Source organism: Oxyura jamaicensis, chromosome 5 (assembly GCF_011077185.1).
Source record: "Oxyura jamaicensis isolate SHBP4307 breed ruddy duck chromosome 5, BPBGC_Ojam_1.0, whole genome shotgun sequence".
Classification (NCBI taxonomy): Eukaryota; Metazoa; Chordata; class Aves; order Anseriformes; family Anatidae; genus Oxyura; species Oxyura jamaicensis.
The window spans coordinates 8,635,696-8,658,115 of record NC_048897.1 but is presented as its reverse complement, the minus strand read 5'-3'; the positions used below and the strand labels follow the sequence as shown (position 1 = coordinate 8,658,115).

Here is a 22,420-nt window from a genome sequence, read left to right as displayed (position 1 = left end):
CCATGTAAGCAAACCCAGTTTGCTTACATTCAGTTACATACTGAATGGCATGTAACTACCATGCACAATTCTATTCACAAAAGTGGAATTATGAGTCAGAGCAAAAATTACAGTCACGTAGATTTCTGAATGTGGCAAGTCTTGCAGAGCTTATAGGCTTTATCTGCATAATTAGCTTGTTCTTACACAATGTTCTCCATACTGCGCTGGTATAAAACTGCATGTACCAGCACATCATTTTTTGGCACAAGAACTGTGCAGTGATAAACAGGTAATTCTAAAATAAATTCACAGTATTTTTTACTCTAGACATTTAAATGAAAGCAGAGTGAAGCTCACAAACTTAAAGATTCAGAGAGATCCTCTGATATCGCATGACATAAAGAACAAAGTTTATGTTGCAGCTTTTCCTTACACAGTCTCTTTTGTGCTCATCTGTCAATTATTAACACTGCTACTGTACTGTGAAGTTTGATACAGACCAGCCAACATGATTTTACACATGAGAGAACTCATACCATACAAGGATGGCTTCCATAGGAAATGGAGTTTCTAAAACAGATCTAAGACTAATTCACACTGGAGTACGATGCTGGAGATTCTAAAGGTTCATATTACATTTCTGCGATATTTTATACAATAAAGAAAACCAAAGGGAAAGGAATATTGTTTTTAAAAATTGTCCCTGTTTGGCTAAAAAATTCAGTAGTCTGAGTGTCTTCTAACATGCCAAAGATCACAATAACATATCTAGTCAATACCTTTGTGTCAACACCTTCAAATAAATCAACTTGATTAATCGGCACAAAAAGACTGTTTGGCTCACTATAAATGTTTTCAGGTGAACATTCTGATTTTTCAATATATCACAAAATATTGTTAAGTACCTCAGCCTTCTCCATGTCTGCTGTCATTAATTATCCCATTTTTTTTTTTATCAGAGGGGGTACACTCTCTTCACTCTTCTCTTTCTGGCTAACATACATGTAGAAACCCTTCCTCTTATTCTTTGCATATTGAACCTTACCAGGTTCAGCTTCATCTGTGCCTTGATTTTCCTGATCCCATCCCTGTACTCTTCCCAGGCCATACATCCCTGCTCCCACTACTTATGCATTTCCTTCTTACACTTCAGTTTGACCAGCAGGTGCTTACTCAGCCCTACTGGTTTCCTGTCCTCCCTGCTTGATTTGTTACACATGGGAACCAATACTTCTTGTGCTCTATGAAAAGTGTCCTTAAAGAGCTGCCATCAGTTAATTTATCTCTAAGGACAATTTCCCAGGGAATACCATCCACTAGTTCTTTAAGCTACTGAAAGTTTGCTATCCTAAAATTCAGGGTCCTGACTCTTTGCCAGGCTCATTATCTCTCAAGGTCACAAACTCCACCCATGGAGTAATCACTGCAGCCTAGACTGCATCTAATCTAGATCTCTTTAATCAGTTCACCTGATGGTGATCACCAGGTCCAGTAATGATTCTCCTCTGGCTGTTGCATGACATATCATGCAAGATGCCAAATCATCACCCTGGCCTCTTCCCCACTTTATTCCCCTCTGCCTATGCGACCACTTGCACTCAACAGTTCATTAGACAGCTCCTTCCTGGCTCTTGATTTTGCTGCAAACAGACAAAGCTGTCATGTTCAGCACCAAACACATTGTTGAGAACCAGGGAATTAGCAAATTGGCTTTGTTCAGCCTCTACTCCAACTTGTACGTTTCAGAGTCTACCAGGTAGTTGACACAATGAGCACTGTGTAAGAGTGGAAGCACTAAGACATCACGTACCAGTTTCCAGCTGGCTCTTACAGCAGTGTCATAAAAGTTGCCACTTTTTATTGCACAAGCAATAGAGTAGTCTTTTCAATAATTTCATTGTTTCTCAGTCAGAGCTTGTCTTAGACTTTTGCATACAACTATCCAGCCTCTAGTATTCAAGGCACATTGTTGTCTTATTTTAGGTGGCAGTAATGGCCACAGAAGGGGAACAGAGCACTTTCATCATTTTAAAATGCATTGTTCTGGTACCAGAGACATATCACCAGTCTTCTCAAACTCTACAGCATATGCACAAGGCATGTTCCTTAACAGCAATTTCCTCAAGAAGGAAGTCAAGAAACAGCATCAGAACAATTGACTTAGGCTTGGCACACCGTTTTCCAGCACCTGGTTGAGACTGAAGCAAGGACAGGCTTAGAAGTACAACTTAAGAGTGCCTAAGGTAACGGCTTAGATATTATATCAGTCTTGCTCTTGCAATTATCACTAAACATTGTTTCTAAGATTTAGAAAGGACAACTAAAATGGGGATAGAATTCCTACTCAAGAAGTAAGCTGAGAACCCAACAAGAAACCCCTTAAGTTAGAGGCCAGCTCTGACAGTCTTGAATTTTGTTTAGCACTGTGGTACAACTTCCAAGGAGAGAGGGAGGAACACGTCACTACCCAGACCAGAGGTAGGAGAGGGGTGGGCATCATAGTGTTGAATCCCTTTGGCTAGGGAGAGAATTGAACCTAGACAATTCCTGTGGCATATGAACTGTGTATTGGTGCACTGACATAACCACCCTCAAGAAAAAGTGAAGGAACACCTCTTTTATCTCCATTTTAGAAAGAAAATAAACATAAACATACTCTGAAAAGCACAGAATGTCAAGGTTGTTTCAAGCATGCCTACGGGATTAGGCCCCTCGGGCAATATAGCAGAGAGGAAAAACTAATATGCTCCACCCTTAAGTGGATGATAAGAGCAAAATTGCTCAGTGAGACAGTTCTGTACATGCACAGAAGTGTAACTCAGCATTTGAAGAGCTTTAGAATAATAGCAGAACCTACTAAGCCAGATACAAGCAACACTTGAAGATATTTTAGATGGGAGACTAGGACATAGCCCCTATGGCATCCAACTTTATTGTAGAAGTTGGCTATTTCTTGTTGATTGCTCCATAACGGATATTTATTATATATACTTCGTGACTTTCTTCATGTCAAACAAAGTTTTCCTCCAGTCAATTATTTAAGAGTTTATGAAATAACACTGAAGAACTCCAGCAAAATTTTGCAAGGGTGGGTGGGAAGAGAAATCAATGAACAGGTCTAATATGGGATTAGTTTTATCCTTTGGAAGAGAGAGGTCAGGGCTTTCATTTTATTTATTTATTTATTTAGTCTCCCTCAAAAGTCTCTGGACTCTGTAGTTTTGATTATTCAGAAAGGCAACACTTGAAACAAACATTTTTGTTTAACAGCAGACTGAATAACTATGAATTTAAATCTACCTGAAATGACTGGATTAAGGCAAAAAATCTTTGAGGATGCAGAAACAGTTGGGTGTACAAGCTGAACTTTATCAAGCTTTTAGTTCCTGTTATTTCAAATAGAATCAAACTTTGAAAGCCAATGAGAATCTGTGAATAGGATTGTTGTATAACAAAAAGCACACTACGTAACCTGCATGACACAATGTATTTATGTGAGCAGAACTCGTTTCCTAACAAATGTGTCCGGTTTCTTTGGCTCTGCAGCTCGTGCAGCGCTCCTTGCTGTTAGAGCCCTCTGAAGGTTGACATTTGTTTACTGTATAACAGGGTGGCCATTTGTGCCATCACTGACTTGTGGGGAAAGGATCCTCCGAGATACCTCCGGGAATCTGACAATTCTGGTGCATCGGTATAAGAAAAAACACTACTAGCAGAATCTTGGTATAAACTCCTGAAGAAAGCAGTATTCTGCAAACTGCTTCCCTGATTTCCGTCCTTCTTTAAGGCATTCCAGATTACACACAGTGCCTTTCAGGGAACGTTTAGTTTATGAAGAACTCTGAATGCCAAACTAAGTGGCTTGCCAACTGCTCACCAGGAATTACTCCAAACTCTTGAAGTTTGTGAACTATGTAAAGCTACACCAGCTCCATGCATGTTAATAACCTTTACGAAACAGGTAAAAAGAGAAATCATTATTGACACAGAGCCCACTGCAGGATCAGTTAAGGAGACAAACATTTTAATTAAAAGGAGGTTGCAAAAAGACTGACTCAATCAATTAATACATTCAAACAAGTAGAACACTAGCAAAATGAAATGAATAATCACATTGATTCATGAGACTGAAATGAGGAAGAACCATTTTGTGCCAGTCTTGTCTTTAGAGAATTTCAGCAGGACCCAAGATCACCACAGCTTTTAAGTCTCACTAGTAATAAAGCATAGGGATCCTTAATGCTTAAATTACCATCACTGGGATGTGCATTTTAAGATGTCTTCATATTTTACCAGGTAGAGGAGGCAGTGAAACCCCTGCATTCATCTTAAGACAGTACTATCACTTAAATACTTCTTATAAAATGTAGTACTGTTACACATAATTGTGGATAACTGACCTAGGCTTTGGAAAAACAGAATTGTTTTCGGTAGTAGTTAAAAGGGATTTTCAAATTACACTCAAAGCAGTTTTTGAATAACAGTACGTTTTAATCAGAATCCTTTTCAATGACATCTGTTGGCTATTTTTAGGAAATAAACAAATGAGTGCTATTAGTACCTGCACACGCAAGTTGTAAATAAAGAGATGTTCTTAAAAACAAACAAACAAAAAAAAGAAGTCCAAACTCCTTCTGCTTTTTCTCTTTGAATCTTTAACTTATTGGGTTGGTAATATTTGTCACTTAGAAGAACACTGACATTGTCTGTAGCTGGTAATGCATGCAATTTGCTCCTCAATGGGTTGTAGATGTGTCTGCTTGTCCACAATGATATTTCACTTTAAGGTCTTTTATGTTTTCCTCTTCCGAGTGGTTTGTTCACTGAAAGCCTGAGGCACAGAGTTCTGGATTTGAATAGCAGAAGAGAATTCCTTTTCTTCCACTTGGTCTTTGCTCTTGCAGGCACATTGTCTACTTATTTGTCATTACAGACTGTATTCACAGTTTTAGGTCAGTTAGGTAAGTACACTACAATACAGGTTCTGCTAGTGTGGCTCAGTTGTCTCATAATGGATTACATTTTTTATAATTCATTTTAGTGACAATTCAATAATTCCTTTGCAAGGTCAGCAAGAATAATCAGAGGTCATATGCTCTTTCTAAAAGAGATATCAGTCTAAGAATCAAGATGTACTTTATTATTATTCTTAGATTTCTCTTTTTTTCTTTATCCCAGCTTTTCCAAATAACCACGTTATCATTACTCAGCTGTTACCGCCTTCTTTTTGTTTTTGTCCTGCTACTAACTGATATGCACACATCTCCTCTGTTCTTTCATACCTCCTCTATTTTGTCTCAGCTCTTGTCTTCTCATTTACAGTTTACCTTTCCCATAACTTTAAAGCACTTTCAGTGAAGATATTCCACTGCAGGCCTACTCCTCCTAGCTTCTCCATTTTGTTGGCTCTCTCACAAACCAATAGGAGAATTCTGCTGTTCTGAGACCTACTGTACCTTCCACACAGAGTGTCATTATACTTTCCACTAGCATAAAATGCACAGGACCATAAGTAGGGAGGGGCTAGGTCCTTCTTGAGGCAGGGTACAAAACCTATGAGTTAGTTCCAGGAAAGGAGCTGGTTCCTGGAGATGCTGAAGTAGAGGAAAAGTTTGTGAGGACCAGAGAGGCCTGCATGGAATGAGAGTTTGATTTATAGGAATGATTATTTATTTATTTATTTATTTTTTTCTGGATACAGGAAATTTGCCTAACAGCTTAGGTATGCAGATTCCCCTATGTCCTTGAAATCACTTGGAAATAAGTATTTAGATAAAAATTAATACATATAGAAGTCAATAAAATCAAATATAGGACCCCATATAACCTTGTTGTCTGGGACCACTCCTCAATGCCTAGGTTCCTGAGTCTCATTCAGAGCTGGTCTACTGAAATTAAGAGTTTTAGAAGTAGTCTAACATCAGCAAAAATGTATAAAGCATCAAATCAGAAAGCTAATCAGACAGCACAGTCACCACTCAATTAAATACATATGTTTATACGTATAAATAATACATACTATACAGACTTTTTGGACTGTATTTAAACTAGCTATTTTAGGTGTAAAATTTAGCATCCAGTTATCTACTTCCCTATGTAATCCATGAACAGTATGTTTTATAACACCTAATTTCACTAGCTAGAGCAAGTAGTGCACATATGATCACTAGTGCTGGCAACATACCCCAGACCATCTTGTCCTTTGTATACCTATTTTATCTATTCTAGAATACCCTTTAAAGATCACCCCCCCATCCTAATGTGTTCTGACTTCCTGCAGTTTGATTTGTCCTATCCACTTTCATTGAGCCACTAAGCCAGAACCACTATGGATTTCCATTTAAATTTTCCTGTAAGCAAGAAGCTGGGCTGCTTTCATCCCCCACCTACACAGCAAATCGGCCAAGCTGATTCAATATCCCCCCAAATTTAAAGGCCCACTTTAACATGGCTCTGAATGCTGAGTTTGAGAGCGGCACAAAATAGAGATATCGTGGTTCAGAACAAGGAAAAAAAAAAAAAAAAGTATCTTTAATCCATTCCCCACCCCTTCCTTTCTGAAAGCAGCTTTGCCCAGCTCCCAAATTCCTATGCCAAAAGCCACAGACACTGTTTGTCTGCACTGACTCTTTGCAGCAGCTGTCTGGTGAAGAGGTTCCCTCTGAGAGCCACCAGTTTCTATCCATGCAGATAGGCTTCAAGCCAGTGTTCCCCAGACTCCTTCAGTGAGCTGCCAGAAGAGAAATTAAAAATACAAACAACACTTATGGAGAGGCACTACTCGGGTTCAGGGGAGGCAAGTTACCAACAGTAGCAGTTCAGAGGGGAAGAATATATTTGCTTAAGGAATTAAGATGGTTTGAAATGTGGAAAACATGAAAAAAAAATAAATTAAAAACTGCATTGAGACAGTTATTCTAGAAACAGGAGAACTGGGAAGAATATAGTTATTACAGCAGACGAGTGGAATAAGCTGTGTCAGATACAGCAGCAGCGCCTGGAAAGGCTCCAATATACTGTGCCTGAGCTAACAAAGCAGAATTTGGGCTCTGGATAACACCAGACATTTCTCCTGTTCCTGACAGGTGGCATATGCAGCAAGGTGTGGTGGAAGGGGAGCTCAAAACATTCCTTCTTATTAAGAGAGTATCTCTCTTGGCTTCCCCAAGTGGGCTTGACAGTTTTAATCCCAGGCTTGACAGTTTTAATCCCAGGCATTATGCTAAATAGCTAGCAAACATTTTTAAATAGAATAAAAAAGCACATGACAGATATATGGAATGTTGTTTCCTTAACAGAAACAGCACTTCTACATATAAGGATGCCTGTATCATGGCTGAGGGCTGGAACACTATGATGGACCTGATACTGGGAATTCCCTCTCAATGAGATCATGGTCTCTCTCCATGTTATCAACTGCAATTAAAAGTGCTTTAAGGAAGAAATAAACAGGTTTGATCACGCCATGGATATCAATTTAAAATGGTTGCTAATGTGCATGTCCCTCACTTGCATGCTATTACAGAGCAAAACTGTTGTGTTAATTGATACTTACTGCAAAATATCTACAAAGGCTCTGAGTAAAGTCTTGCTTTTATACTCAATGCCATGCTTCTCACAAAGGGCTTTCACAAGAGGAGCTGCTTTCCAGTAGTTATGTCGAGGCATTGTGGGGAAAAGGCTGCAGAATTGAATAAGATAGAGCTATTGTAGTGCTTAGCTTGCATTATGCCCTGGTCACACCGTTCAAAGTATTTCCCAGCCATCCCCCAACATGAGAGCAAAGGATCTTCTGATGAATATGGTTTCACATGAGACTACAAGACTTTTATCACTTTTAAGTGCCCCATATTATTCCCACTAATCATACTCACTGGTGTTCAATTTGAAAGTTCAAGTGCCCAGTGAACCAGTCATTGAACTGAGATTGGTTCACATTGCACGTTGCATGGAGCTGAGAGGAAAAGAGACATGATTTAGGCATTATATTCTTGTTCTGAAAAATCAGGGTAATTGAACCCCAGCAACCATTTCCCATCCTTATCTAACATAAAAGGCAACTCCGTGTCAGGGATCATTACCTTCATTGCCCTTTAGAATTAAAGAAAGTATAGATTGAAATGGATCATTAAGATATAAGTTAATTTGGTTCTTGGCTCAGGAATAGTTTCTTCACTGACATCCACATAGGCCTGAATGTGATTCTTTTAAGAGCTTCTCCTCACTTCTTTCATTTGGATAGAAAGAAAAGATGCCTAAGAAGAAGAAGAAAAACATTCTTCTGGACTCCTCCAACTCAAACAAGTGGAATCAAATGGAGAAGTATGAGGACAAAGATCTGTGTGCACATGGCAGATGAGCTTCTTCTCCAATAACTTACACATCTTTAGTCTGAAATCTGCATCTGAGCTCTTCAGAATCCCTTTGGCGTCAATGGAGAAAAATAGAAATGTCTGTGGTGCCATTAATCTGATCTGCTTTAGATCTTTATTTCAGGACAAGATGAATCATGCTGTAGAAATGGTCATTTTCTTCAATTAATATTACAAGTATTCAGATGTAGACATTCAGGACAGATCAGATGAACACTAATCTTGGTCTTTTCCCCTTAATGTATGCTTAAAACCCATTCTGCAGGATTATACTGCTTTAAGCAGTATAGATGCCTTGTATAAATAAGTTGTATTTAAATACCCATTTTTATCAGACCTAAATTTAGTCTGATTTATCTGCAGAAGACCTGCTACCTGTATATTCAAAAATAATGGTATCTAATTCCAGTTTGCTTCTCTTTAGCTGGCCTAAGAAGATTAAGTTCTGTCACTGTCTGCACTTTTTCATGATGTTACCAAAGGGAAAAGTGTTGTGAAAGATGTGTCAAAAGCATTCAGTAGGGAGGAAAAAAAATATTTCTTACGATGAAAAATAGGACACTTAAATCTAAGAGTTTAAATCTTTTTGACTACTACAGAAATACACAGCTGAATGCAGAAAACAGCAATGACAAACCTCATTAATAAAGCATTAACGTTAGCTATGAGAAGAACAATGCTATCTTTGTCCTATAATTCAGGACTACAGATCCAGTTTCCAGAAGAAAGAAGATTCTTACCTGAGTAGATACCCAGTCTTTGTTCTTATCATAATCAATGTTCATTGGAATGTGATTCATCTGCGAGACCCAAATAAACCACGTACTCTCTAGATACCTGACCAGATAAACACAGGAACACAGTTACGGTATCTCTAATCCCATCCAAACTTGTCATTAAAATACAGTTAGGCAACTGACACAAAAAGGGCCAGGGAGCAGGAGGAAGCTTGCTTTCCACTGGCAGTTACTGAGGAGGCCCCAAAAATCAATTGTCTACTATTTGTCTATCCAGCCTCTTTTAAGTCTTGTCTTATGTAACAGGGCACTTTTACATAATTCAGTATTTTCTGTTCCCTTCCTTTGCCTCATAACTATTGGAGGAGTTGCCTTCTAAGTTTCTTTGGGAACCACTAAATCTGTAGTTGCAGATGGCCCTGAACAGCCTCCCCTCCATCTCCAGCTTATAGTATTTTTCTTGCCTATTTATTTCTGTGAAAAAATATAATTTTCTAAAGCCTGACTAGCATACATACTATGACCAGGTTTTATTGATGCTCATTATTGTTTACTGATATTAATTGTGGGGACTTTGAATATACTGTATGTTACCTGGACATCCAGTAATACACCATGAAATTGTTAAATCCCATTAAAGGAACGTACATTAGACAAACTCGAATGTTGAAAAACACAATCAAGAACAGTTCCTGTATAAAAAGAAAGAAAAAATGCCTTTGTTAAGGAAGTCCCTCTGTCCCTCCACATCCTCCTCTTCTCTTCACTTGAACTGCAGCATAAAACACGTTCTTTGTGCAATCAAGAAGTGACATCATCATTCTGCCTCCTGAGCGTATCCCTGAAATATTCCCATAGCACTCACTTTATCATCAGTAACTAAACACCAGCAAACAGACCCGTAATCCCACTCCATCTAGGTCTGATAGCTTTATGTTAGCTTTTTTTCTGCTGCTGAAAGCCTCATCCCAAAAAGTCACTCTGGACTTGTTGAGAGAGCGGCATTCCTGCTGCAGCACGTCTCAAATCAGCCTTTTCTACCCCTGACCCCACAGTCCCTAAGAGGCAGCTAAGCACCACACAGCCCCTTGCTCACTTCCCCACTCCCAGAAGATGGGGTAAGAGGAAAGGAAGAGTAAAAGCAATAGAACTTGTGGGTAGAGATACATATTGCTTAATAAATGAAGAATTGTAAGACAGAAAAAAGATACAAAACAAAGCAAGCAATGCAAAAACAATCACCACCTCCTACAGGTAGCCTGACATCCAGCCTGTACCCAAGCAAAAGATTGCTGATCTCCTTAAGTCTCTTCTTCTCCTTTTTATTGCTAAGCATGACATTTTATGATGTGGAATGTCTCTGGTTAGTTTGGGTGATCTGCCTGGTTGTATCTTGCACTAGTCACTGGTGGGTGTGGGGGGATGAGGGGCAGAGTGAGAAACAGAGAAAGCCCTGATACTGTGCAAAAGTGGTTTAGCCAGAGCTAAAAATGTTACTGTGTTATCAGCATTTTTGTCACAAACCTAAAACACAGCACTACATGATCTGTTATGAAGAAAATTAACTCCATCCCAATCAAATACAGTACAAGTGGCAACATTTGTTGAAAGATTTCTAGTCAGTGCAAGCAGTGCTTACCAACCACTTTTTCCTCTTGATTGCAAAGTAGAATATAGACAGCTGGAAGAAGGGTACAAGGGCAAGTGGGGCCAATACTGAAGGAAAGAATGAAAGCAGAGAAACATTTATAACACTCCATCATAAGTCTTACAGAAAGATTCTTATTTGCAGTGAAAGAAAAATTGCTATCTCCCATTTACACTAACCTTTGTGTTTCTATACATTCTGCTCCTCTTCTCATTCCAGCATCCACCACCTCTTCTTTTCTTTCCCATCCAGTTTTCTTTCCTATCCCTTTCTTCCTCACACCTGATTAACCCTTTTATAGTACCCAACATCACATAACCAGGGGCAGTTACTCTTTACATGAAGTGTCCTTAATGAGATTGTCCCTGTAGCTGTGACTTTAATGGGAGTATCTTTAATGCCATCATTTTGGGAAGGAAATGCAGGTGTGATTATTGGGTGGGGTTCCTACAGCACTCCAAGAAAGCAGAAATACTCACAGATGAAATATTTATGCTGATAATTGTAAGGCATGAACTTCTTCTTTTTTTTTCCAAGCTGGAAAAAACAACAACAACAACAAAGACATTGTGATGGGCGAGTTGGAGAACTGAGACACTTCATGAGAAATTACTTATTCTTGTATCATGAACTTATTTAACATACCTCTTATATCTATCTAATCCTACCTCTCTACTTGAAAAGCAGGTACTGAGTTCCCAAAGAAGTGGAGAGAAACAGATTTCATCGGAGCCTCTACATCCAGATATCAATACATGCAGATGTCAGAACACAGCAACTTTTAGGAAGAGTTCCAAAACTCATGACAGGATAGAAAAATACTCAAAAACAACAAAAATGCTCAGAAGGCATTTGAATTTTGCAGGGGAAGTTTTCAGTGATGGTGATGAACATCCCAGGTTTTTGAGTGGTAAAGCAGATAGTGGTCAGAAAATACATGAGAATTTGGATGTTATATCCCTATAATCCCATAATCCCTGTTATGTCCTTATAATGACTGTAAAATCATTTCTACAAGATACAAGTAGTATATACGACATAAAGGCATCTGCCTTTTTGTCAAATATTTTAACTTCATGAAACAGCAAAGAGATTAAATATCTATATAGCATAAATACTTTTATTGTTTCAGTGTTTTTTTTTTCACTATTCACACAAAAGGATTCTTGATATCATCTGCAAATTTTGTGCTCCTGATTCTCCAAAGGACAAAATAATGAGGTAGAGCAAACTATTTCCATAGCTCCTCTGTTACTGAGAAAAAAAATCAAAAATATTTACACTAGATCCAACCAACTGAAACCAACCAATCAAACTGAACTGAATTAAACCACCAAAATCCATTTAACCCACCCACAGCGTGCCTGACTCATTTCTGTTAAAAGCAGAAAGAGATGAGAACTAATTTCCTATACTTTCATTCTAGATACTGCATGTTCATGCTCATATGCAGCTATGAGAGATTTTTCAGAAGATAACTGGCTAAATTCTTCCAGGTTTCAGTTTTTTTTCTATGAATAAATACTTCATATCAGCTCTCTTCCAAGGAGTCTTTCTGAGACCGTGGAGCTGGAATTTTCTACATGCATTGGAGAACTGCGATTTCTTTGCTTATTACTAGCTGAAGGAGAAAGACACAGAATTTAAAGAGGATGCTTTAGCTAACCAAGAGGCCCTTTCTTCGCCCTGTGTGTAAGCAGAATTGCTGAGGAAAGAAAAGATAAAGAGACCTTACTTAGCCTAATGATATCTCAAAACACAGGAATGAGGGGGAGCTGTGTTCATGGTTTTAATTTTTATGAAAGTAAAAAAAATATGATTAAGGAATAATTTTGCTATAGTGGTGCAAGATTTAGGTGTAAAGCAGCTCCCACAACCAAAAAGACCACAAGGGAACATCTGACTATCTACAATATCACTAACAACATCTAACACCGATCAAGTGGACTGAATCACTCTTTGGAAGGGTTTCAAGGTGCTTACCGTGCTCTTCTAGCAACACAGAGAACTTAGGTACTGATTGTAAGACTTTACTTCCCAGGACCTAGCGCCTAAGCATCATGATAACCAGGTCTGAGGTGGGTGCTTAAGTTAGATAAATCAAACTGGAACCTTGGCATGAATGATAGACCAACAGATAGAACAGATAGACCATGAGACTGTCAGACCTTCAAACATTTTGGAAATTATCAGAGGTTTAGGCAGAAAGCAACAGTCCATGTTTTTATACTTCAGTCTATAGCTTTCTGTCTTTAAAATCTTTTATGGCATAATGTTTTTATGACTATTTGCTTCTCCAGGCTCTATCTTAGCATCGTCCAGGTGCCTCCACACTCACCTCCACTGAGAGCGTCTTTCCCAAGCTGAACAAGAGAGGGTGCATATTGAGATCAGGGTCTTTGCGGAAGCAGTTGGGTTTGGCATGGTGCTGGTTGTGCAGATGATTCCACCAGCTAGCAGGTAACCCCTGCAGGAAATGTCAAAGACCAGGAATTCAAATTCGAACAATGTCAGCAATTCCATCGCTATTTATTCACCTGTTATTGAACGCTGCACTGCACTTTCCTCACAAGTAGTGCTGCCTGAAAGTAGGGACACTCCCATTCATTGCTTCGACCAGATTAGCCCCAGAGAATATTCCCACAGTGAGGCAATACCTTCAGAATATTTATCACAACGATCTGCAGCAGATGATTCCATTTAGGCTTCCTGAAGACAGAGCAGTGTCCCAGATCATGTTGGAACCAGCCCATCTGGATCTAGAAGACAAAAGGATCACCAGAGAAACTGAATCACAGCAGCGCTGTATTAATTTGCGCATGGAAGCCTCTGTAACTCCACAGTGTTGGTTCATCTCCCTTCTGCTTTGAGGAAGAAACACTACTTGCAGTCCTATCTGCTCAGTGCTGAGAACTTTCTTCCTGGCCACTGTCCATCAAAGCTGCTCAATGCCAGGTATGGATTTTATTGTAGCAGCAAAGTGTCATTACAATTAATATGACTGTTACAGTGTATGTCTATGACTGACATTGCAAATATATATAATTTCCAAGTAACCATATAGAAAGTGTAAGACTTTCTAAATCCAGAGCCTCCACTCATTTCATGAATGGATGGACTAACGTAGGGTTTCAGCACTACTAAGAAAGTCTTGCTTTCCTCTCACCCTCCAACTTCTCCCACCCAAGGGCATAGAGTCCTGTTTCCTCCTTTCCTTTCCTACTCTGACCCTGGCATATTTCATGCTTTTCTATGAATTGAGTTAGTTTAGTAATCCAGCAGAAAACTCTTCAGGGTTAGCAAGTGGAGTGAGCTCCTAAAGGACCCAACAAACACCAGAGCCATCAGACAATAAGCAGAACCTGGAGCCGGAAGAGGAACTGGGAATGAACACTGCCTCTTCTCTCTAGTGTGAGTGATTAGATCAGCTCAGCTCATCTTGTGAAACTGCCAGCTCAACCTCCCAGCACCCCACCAGCCATAGTGAGCAGCTTGTCAGCAAACCTAGACTTGCTGGAAGCAATGAAAATTGTGATGTAGAACATGGTTGTCGTCTTCAGACAGCTTATTAGATCTAAGAGGAGGCAATAAAGTGATGACTGGAATATATTTCATTAATCCTCTCCATCTGGAAGAAATGACATATCTGTACTGATGAACTGCTGTCAGTGTTTTACCTGAGCAATGGTGAAGAATGCCATGCCAACAAGGAAAGGCACTAAGGATATCCCAAAGTACCAGATCGTGAGCCAGGATGCAGCATCCAGTACCAGGAGATGAAGAAAAATCATGAAGAAAAAGGTGTAATTTGGCTGAAGAAGTCCCATCTTCTCAATAGTGCAGCGCAGCTCACGAAAGTCCTCTAAAAGTGATTTCTGTGGGTAAAGTGAGTATTAATGGACTAGCTACTTTAAAAACATAATGCAGCAGACACAGGAATCCCAGACTAGCCATGGAACTCAGTGGAGATCTCTATCAGAAAGGTCTCTGTGCAAGAATGAGCACAAGATCAATAGATCTCAGCTTTGCTTTGACATTGGAAAAGAAGTTGCTGATGGGCTCTGTTAGTGAGACATCAGAGTAGGAAGAACTGAGAAGACTTTGGCCATTTGTCACACCCAGGTGTGGATCTAGCTTTTCTGGAACAGCACTGCATGTTTCCATGTGTGACTATGGGCAGCTACCTCCCCACCACCCAGCCTACAGCACAGTGTCAATTAAGCAGTTTCAGAAATTATATCTGCTACCTTTTTTTATTTTTATTTTTATTTTTATTTTTATTTTTCCAGTTTCTCCTCCCCTACTGAACTGCAATCCATTCCCACAGCTAGATTCTAGGACACTCACTTTTTTATTAGACTCAAAGCTGGGTTGATCTGGTGCCAGCTCCCCGATCAGCAGCGATTTCAAATATTTTCTCACCAGAGCCTTGTCATTGTGAAATGCTACAAAGGCATCCTGATAAATACACAAACAAATGCAATAAGAAAGGTATACTGTTAAATGCCAGATGCCAACCTTTTTTTTTTTTTTTTTTTTTTTTTTTCCCCAGATCATTGATACAATACACGATCCTGACTCCTTTTTTTCAGAGACCTTAAGATTTTTGTTCCTTTAGTTGCTCTTGTAGTTCCTTGCCAACAACAGGAGCTAGGTCCAAGGAAGCTGGAGAAGTTTCAAGAAACTAGATGGCATAAAAATATCTGGGTGAGGCTGGTAATAAGCATGAACATGTTTGATGAAAAACTATTTGCAGAGGGAACATGCTCTTTCATCTGTTAGTTTCAACACAGTCCTTCCTTAGAAGGCTTCAGCCAGCAGCCCTGCCCTATGGATAGGACTCAGGAATAGGAAAACACATCAGTGAATGACGTGTCTCTGCCATGCTTAGAATACAATGATGTTTTTGAAATCCTGTCTTTATTACACTAGAGCCAAAGGAAACGTATGCTGAAGTTCCATACACAGCAGGAATAACTGGTTATCTCTTACAGTTCCCTCTTTTCAGAATAATTGATATTCTGGGCAACTGAATTACACCAGTGACACAAACTGATCTGTTCAAGAACCATTCAGAGTACCAGTTTCAAAATTAAATATAAAATATGTAATAATAATAATAATAATAATAAATCACAGGAAACTCTAAACAAACCACAGCTCTTCTGTAACTCATCTCCTCAGTGAATGTTCCAGAAGAAAAGTGAAGACACTGACTGTACTCCTTTATCTTCCAGAAAGAGTAGATACAGCAAAACCCTCAGTGTCTGACCACCCATGCTCATGCTTATTTTAGCTCTGATAATAAATGGGGGTGGTCTGTTAGTCAGGACAAAATCAAATCTTCACACTTCTGGACAAGAATAGGATTTCCCTTGTGCAGTCATTCCTCTTGACTCTCTGTTCAGATAAGGCCCATCTTTGAGCATTTTAGAAGTCAGAGAAAGGTGACATTTTGAACCGATGAGCTTTCTACAGACACCTAGTGGCCTTTTGTCAAGGTGAATAATCAGAAACCCTGTCCAGACCCATAGGTCTGGGGAAATCTTTCTGTTATGTTTCTGTGCTCCTCATACTGTATTTTTTTGTACGTCTTTATGTAGGTTCCTCTACATAAGGTTCCTCTACATGTAGGAGCCTAAAAAAGGCGCCAGAGGCCTTTTATGCATAAGCTCCTATAGACAATTTCAGTATCATAGATCTTTATCAGAGAAATTAAAGTTTTTCCATGCAACATGTTGTTTATCCTCTTTGCTCTTAGGTTCTGATTAACATCTTATGAGAGGTTAACTTTTAGGAAATCATCTGCAAGGCACCTGACCCCCAACATTTGACATCAATGTAGTGCTCTGCAAAGCATATTGTCTATATATGCAAAGTAATGCATATAGAGGAAGATAATTCTCACCACATATTATGACAGATTATGAACTGTATTGGTCAAGATTACTTGGTAAAAATAAAAAATAAAAAAACTTTAGGCAATGCCATGTACCAGATAAACTCTTGAGACATCTTCCAGTTCAGCTTTTATGTAAAAGTGTGTATTTCTCAAAATCTATGAACAAGGGATTTAGCAGCACTTTAAAAACAAGGATAATAATAAAGATTAGCTGAGTAAAAAAATCAAAAACATGACAGAATGTCATCAAAATGAATAAATCCATAGTGCTGGATGACTGCAAGTAGTTCTGGTCCTTCTGTCTTCAAAAGAGTGTAGTATAGCCATACATAGGAAACAAAGATGGCGACAGCTTTCTTAATAGAAAATTACCTTGGAAAAGAGGTAACAGGTTAAAGAGTTTTCAAAATCATGAGTAGCATTCAGAAAAGGATGGAAATATATTCACAATTTCATAACGTAATATGATCAGGAATAGGGTTTAAAATGTACGACAGTAATATTGAGACATAATGAGGAAAAAAACAGATTGTACTATTATTGTTGCAGGGAATACCACAAGATAAAAGGTCATTCTTTGAACTCATTCATACCAGACAAATTCACTGTTGATAACACCTATGTGTGTCTATAAAGCATGATAATCTAAACACAGTATTGAGCTAGAGGTCCCTAGCAGTGGTGGCTGTAGAAGCTGGGAGGGCACAGCCTGGGGAAAAAAGCATTCTAAGTATTCCGTATTCCTATAATCCTTTTGCAAAAGCCCAGTAATGGAAACTGCAGGAGACAGCAACAGGGATCACCAAAATGTCTTCGTCTGTCTGGTCTTACGTTCTTAAGTTAGGCAGCCTCAACGTTTGTCCCTATTGCTGCAGCAAGCTCATTACAGCATGGCACAAAACATCAGCTGACAGGGTTGTGTGCATTTGAAATTGGCACATTAATCTTTAAAAACACAGTTTTCGTGGAAAGAAAGACTTCTAGCATGGGCAGCATGCTTAACTCTTTTTAAAGACTACATTGAGTTGGTATACACAAGTTTTACTTGAAAAGAATGACAAAGATTACAGGCTGGTAAGAGAGGTGACAGCGGCTGGTGGGCAAGATTGGCGCCCCTTCTTCAGCCAGCTCTTGATGCAGCACTATTGGCAACCTCACATCATCCTATACAGATGCTGCACAGTGGACAATCTTCCCTTTAGATCAGTGATGAAACTGCCAGCCTGTGAACCTACCAGAGAGCTAGAGAAGAAGACAAATGAGACCCAGAAGTTCTTCTTCATTTGAGAACACTAGGTATTTTTCTGCTTCATTTTCAGCTAGGGTGAAAGGAATGATTTCTGAGTAATAACTGCTCTGATCCATTTTGGTCAATGAGTTAGGAAATGTTATCCTATTTTACAAACTGAAAAATTATGAATAATCAACTTTCTTGAAGTTAGAAAGTCTTTCATGACTTTTCATGAAAAATAAATTGGGGTTCCCATAATGCAAGTTTATGTCCTAATCTTGGTCGTGCTTCTAATGCGCATATGACAATTCAGAAATTCAGTATCAACTTTTAGCAAATAGTCTAATTAAAATTTGTTATTTCTGTCAGTGACCAACAAATTAGAGAAATCCTGTAAATCAAAGGTTTTTGCAAATAATTCTGGAAAATCTACATTCAGATAATTATTTGTATAATTTTTCCCCATCTTATGCAGCCAAATGTCATTCCATTGATTTCTTGGTCATTTTTCCTGTATTTTACTTCTTTTTCTCCATCCTTTGAAATAGACATTTTGTCAGGACTTTGTTTTCCATCACCCACCTGTACAAAAAAACAGTCCTTCCCTTGATGACCTCCTTTTCTTGCTCTACTGCCCCCCCCCCAAATTAATTTATCTTTATGCTTGAGTATTACCTCCTCCTTATTCACCACCTTCCTCTCTCTTCGAATTTTGTTTGCTTATCTCATATCAACGTTGCTCAGAATCCACAATGAGCGTACCACCTCCCACCTTTTCACGCTGCTGCAACAGGAACACTTTTCAGGCACCTGGAAGACAGCCTGCCTGATCATGCCTGGTGGCAAGGCAACGTGCACAGCTACGCGCTGTTTACATCGGCAGGTTATGCACCCAAAGAGCTTTACAATTTGCATAGCTGGTAACTCTGACCTTGAGGATAACCAGAATGGTATTTTTACAGACAGCACAGACATATCCACTACGTTATCTGACCAAGCACCATGCCAACCAGCCCAGGTGTTCTCTGCTGCAGTCCCACCATGCCATCCTACCACAGCAATGGCACCACCTTCCTCCACTGTCACCCTACATCTTACCGTCGCATCTTGCCCAGCATAGTGGCTAATAACTCGGCTGCCTCCAGGGTGCTGTTTGGAAAACGTGCTGACATCGTAAACATTCCTGTCAATCACCAGCCACTGCTGCTGACTTTGGCCACGGCCGTTGTGGATTTTGATCTCTTCCCAAGTGAGGTGCTGTGGAAAGGCTGAAATGGGTTTTGCCTCCTTTTCAGTGGAGCCAGTCTGTGGAGCCATCTGCGCAGCCAGCTGTGCATTCAGCACTGAGATTAACTAGTCTAAGCTATGCCACACTGCGTCCAGACAGGTGAACCATGTCAGCCTACCCGTTATACAGTCCCACTGGTAACCACTCCCTGTGCTTCTAGGGCTGGTGACTCCCCACCCCTCCATAGCTCCCTCCTCTTTCATGTTCGCACCAGACTCTGACACACCCTTACATAAAAGTTGTTTCTTCTTGCCCTTTCTTAGTTGCCATTGGAAGGTCTGATTACTCATAAGACCTGTAGGCTACATCATGGAAGACAAATATGCATAAGCAGAAACCTTTTAGGAAGATAATGTACAAGTCTGTTATTCAGTTAAATGAGATGGCAATATAACAGAAATATATATACATTAATGACCTCCTTCATAGAGCATTAGGAACTGGATAAAGTAAACTCAACTTCTTTCCATAGTGCTGATTGAACATGGAGTTAGCCAGAAGAGAAATCTGAGGAAGATTGTTGGCTGCTCTTCTGCAGGAAATATTCCCTGACCTTCTCAGAAAAGTGAAGCACTATCAGCACCCTGTAATGCTTGAATTTGTCATTAATGTCAAGAAATCCTACATTTAAAAAATTTACTGTGGAGCTTCATAATGCCGTAGCCAAAATATATGGCTGCAAGGGAGCTTGTGTGGTGAGCCAAATGTTACCACTAAGTATGTCTGCTAACATATCTCATCCAACTGTAATTCAGTTTCATTTATTTTCTAAAACTCTGTTTAATGACACTGTAAGTCCTGTGGAAAATGACACTTGAAGTATTGTGGAACCAAACCTGAAATATCTCTGCTGTTCCACAGCATATACTAAAGAGGTAAGAATTATCAGCTGTGATAAGTAGAAAAGGCCCTGCTTTCTGATGGTGATTGGAAAATAAGGCTGTGCTTTCCAATGGAGTCACGTCATTTTTGCAGCTGACCCAGGAAAAATTAAGTCGACAATATATGAAATATTGCCCTGCTTCAGATTCAGGAATCACTTAATCTTGTTATTATTATTATTATTCTGAAATTACCACCCTTGGGTGCTTTTGAGGAAGGTACAAGCAGTAGGTGCCAGCCATGGTATCCCAGGCAGAAAACCATGGCATCCACATCTCTTGCAGCCTCTCCAGCCACAGTCACCGATGTGGCTACCTAGACAGAGGTCTCGGGGAAACATGTGGCCACCCAAGTCTTGAGCTGCAGGGTGTCCCTGTGTCTCCTGTCAGTGTCTGACAGCAGCAGCAGGGAGTATGCCTGTGGGAGGTCTGCCCACGTTGAAGAATTGCTCAGCCTGATGGTGGAGCTTCAGTAGATGAGTAGGCTAAGGAGCATCAGGGAGTCAGAAAGGGAAATTGACTGGTGGAAGCATACTCTACCCTCCCTGAGACAGACTCGCGAGCTTGCCACAATCTCCTGCTACACAGGACACAGTTCCCCCATCCCACCAGGCAGTAGGAGGGGACCAAGCCAAGGGGGGGAATGGAGGCAGGTTCCTGCTCGGGGTGGTAGGCGAGCCCTCTCCCTGCCCACCTCACCTTCCCATCTACCCTTATACAACAGGTATGAGGCTCTAGAACATGACAGTCAAAACAACGATGTAGACAAAAGGCCATCCCAGTTGGAAGGGGTGCCTAAGGCAAGGCAATCTACCCCTCGCATCACTACATCTTCTGTCAAGAAAGAAAGAAGGGTTATCGTCATGGGGGACTTCCCTTCTGAAAGCGACAGAGGGCTCGATATGCCATCTGGACTCAACCCACAGGGAAGTCTGCTTCCTCCGTGGGGCTTGGGTAAGAGACATTGCCAGGAAAGTCAGTTGCCTGGTACCGCCCACTGACTACTACCCACTATTGTTTTTTTAAGGCTGGTAATGACAAAGTAGCAAGGAGAAGTCCAAGAGTGATCAAAAGACACATTAGGGCTTTAGACCAACTAGTTAAAGTTGAGGGGCACAGATTGTGTTTGCCTCTGTCCTTCGAATAGGAGGGATCAATGTTGACAAGCAGGCTCGTCTTATTAACTAACACACGGCTTCAAGACGGGTGCAACCCGCAGAACTTTGGGTTTGTTGATCATGGGAAGGCATATGTGACACCGGGGCTGCTGGCACCAGAGGGGGAAAAGGATTTTTGCCCAGGGGTTAGCAGGGCTGATAAATAGGGCTTTAAACTAGAGTCGAAGGGGGAAAGGGATAAAACCAGGCCTGCCAGAGATAAAGTAAGCAATGGCACACTAGAATCAGAGGGATGGTGTGCTAATGAGGTCCTTTGTTCTGCTCCACAAGGTGCTGTGTGCAGTGAGGCACATTTGAAGTGCTTCTACTCAAATACACACAGTATGAGGAATAAAATGGATGAGCTAGAAGTCTTGGCCCAGTCCCACAGTTACGACATCATTGGCACAAGCAAAGCCTGGTGGGATGAGTCCTGTGGCCAGTGTGTTGCAGTAGTTAAAGGCTCCTCAGGAGGGACAGGCAGATCAGGCAAGGTGGTGGGGGGCGGTGCTGTACGCGAAGGAGAGGTGGTGTGGAACTGTGTGGAACTTGAAGTTGGCAATGGCAAAGTTGAGAGCCTCTGGGTAAGGATTAAGGGACGAACAAATAAAGGGGATGTCATTGTGGAAGTCTATTGTAGACCACCTGGACCAGATGACGACAGCTATGAATTATTCTTTGAGGAACTAAGAGATACCTCGAGATCAATTCCCCTTGTCCTTATGGAGGACGTTAACTTGCCAGACAGCAGCTGGGATTACCACACGGCTGACCTGAGCAGGTCCAGGAGCAGGTCCTAAAGCATCTCAATGATAACTTCTTGGTGCAGGTGCTAAGGGAGCCAAGAAGGTGCCCTCCTAGATCTGTTGCCAGAGAACAGAGAGGGTCATGTAGGGAATGTGGTAACTGATGGCTGTCTTGGTCACAGTGATTATGAAGTGGCTGAGTTTAAAATTTTTGGTGACAGAAGGAAAACTGCCACCAAAACTTCAGCCCTGGATAAGGGAAGAGCAGACTTCAGGCTGCTCAGGGAACTAGTCAGCAAGGTCCCCTGGGAAACTGCTTTTGAAGGTGATGTCCCATCAGTGCTGGTCAGTCTTTAAGCACTGCCTCCTAAAAGTACAGGATCATCAATTCACATATTTGTGTTACTTACATGAGCTAAGCAACTTCATTTTCCAAGCTATCAACAGGACACGCGTGACTGGAGAGCCCTCTGCAG

General features: G+C 40.4%; 1 protein-coding gene across 1 annotated transcript; it reads right to left on the bottom strand.

Annotated features, from left to right (window-relative positions):
- Window positions 1–5,956: 5,956 nt before the first annotated feature.
- LOC118167756 (acyl-CoA (8-3)-desaturase-like) lies at window positions 5,957–18,006 on the bottom strand. Its single transcript, XM_035327540.1, has 12 exons — window positions 17,907–18,006; window positions 15,087–15,235; window positions 14,417–14,614; window positions 13,397–13,498; window positions 13,078–13,206; window positions 11,219–11,276; window positions 10,731–10,807; window positions 9,686–9,783; window positions 9,095–9,191; window positions 7,857–7,936; window positions 7,538–7,663; window positions 5,957–6,712 (listed from the first exon to the last, which is right to left on the bottom strand). The coding sequence occupies exons 1-12, from the start codon at window positions 18,004–18,006 to the stop codon at window positions 6,661–6,663; spliced, it is 1,266 nt and encodes a 421-aa protein (XP_035183431.1). The 3' UTR covers window positions 5,957–6,660.
- Between the last annotated feature and the right edge of the window lie 4,414 nt (window positions 18,007–22,420).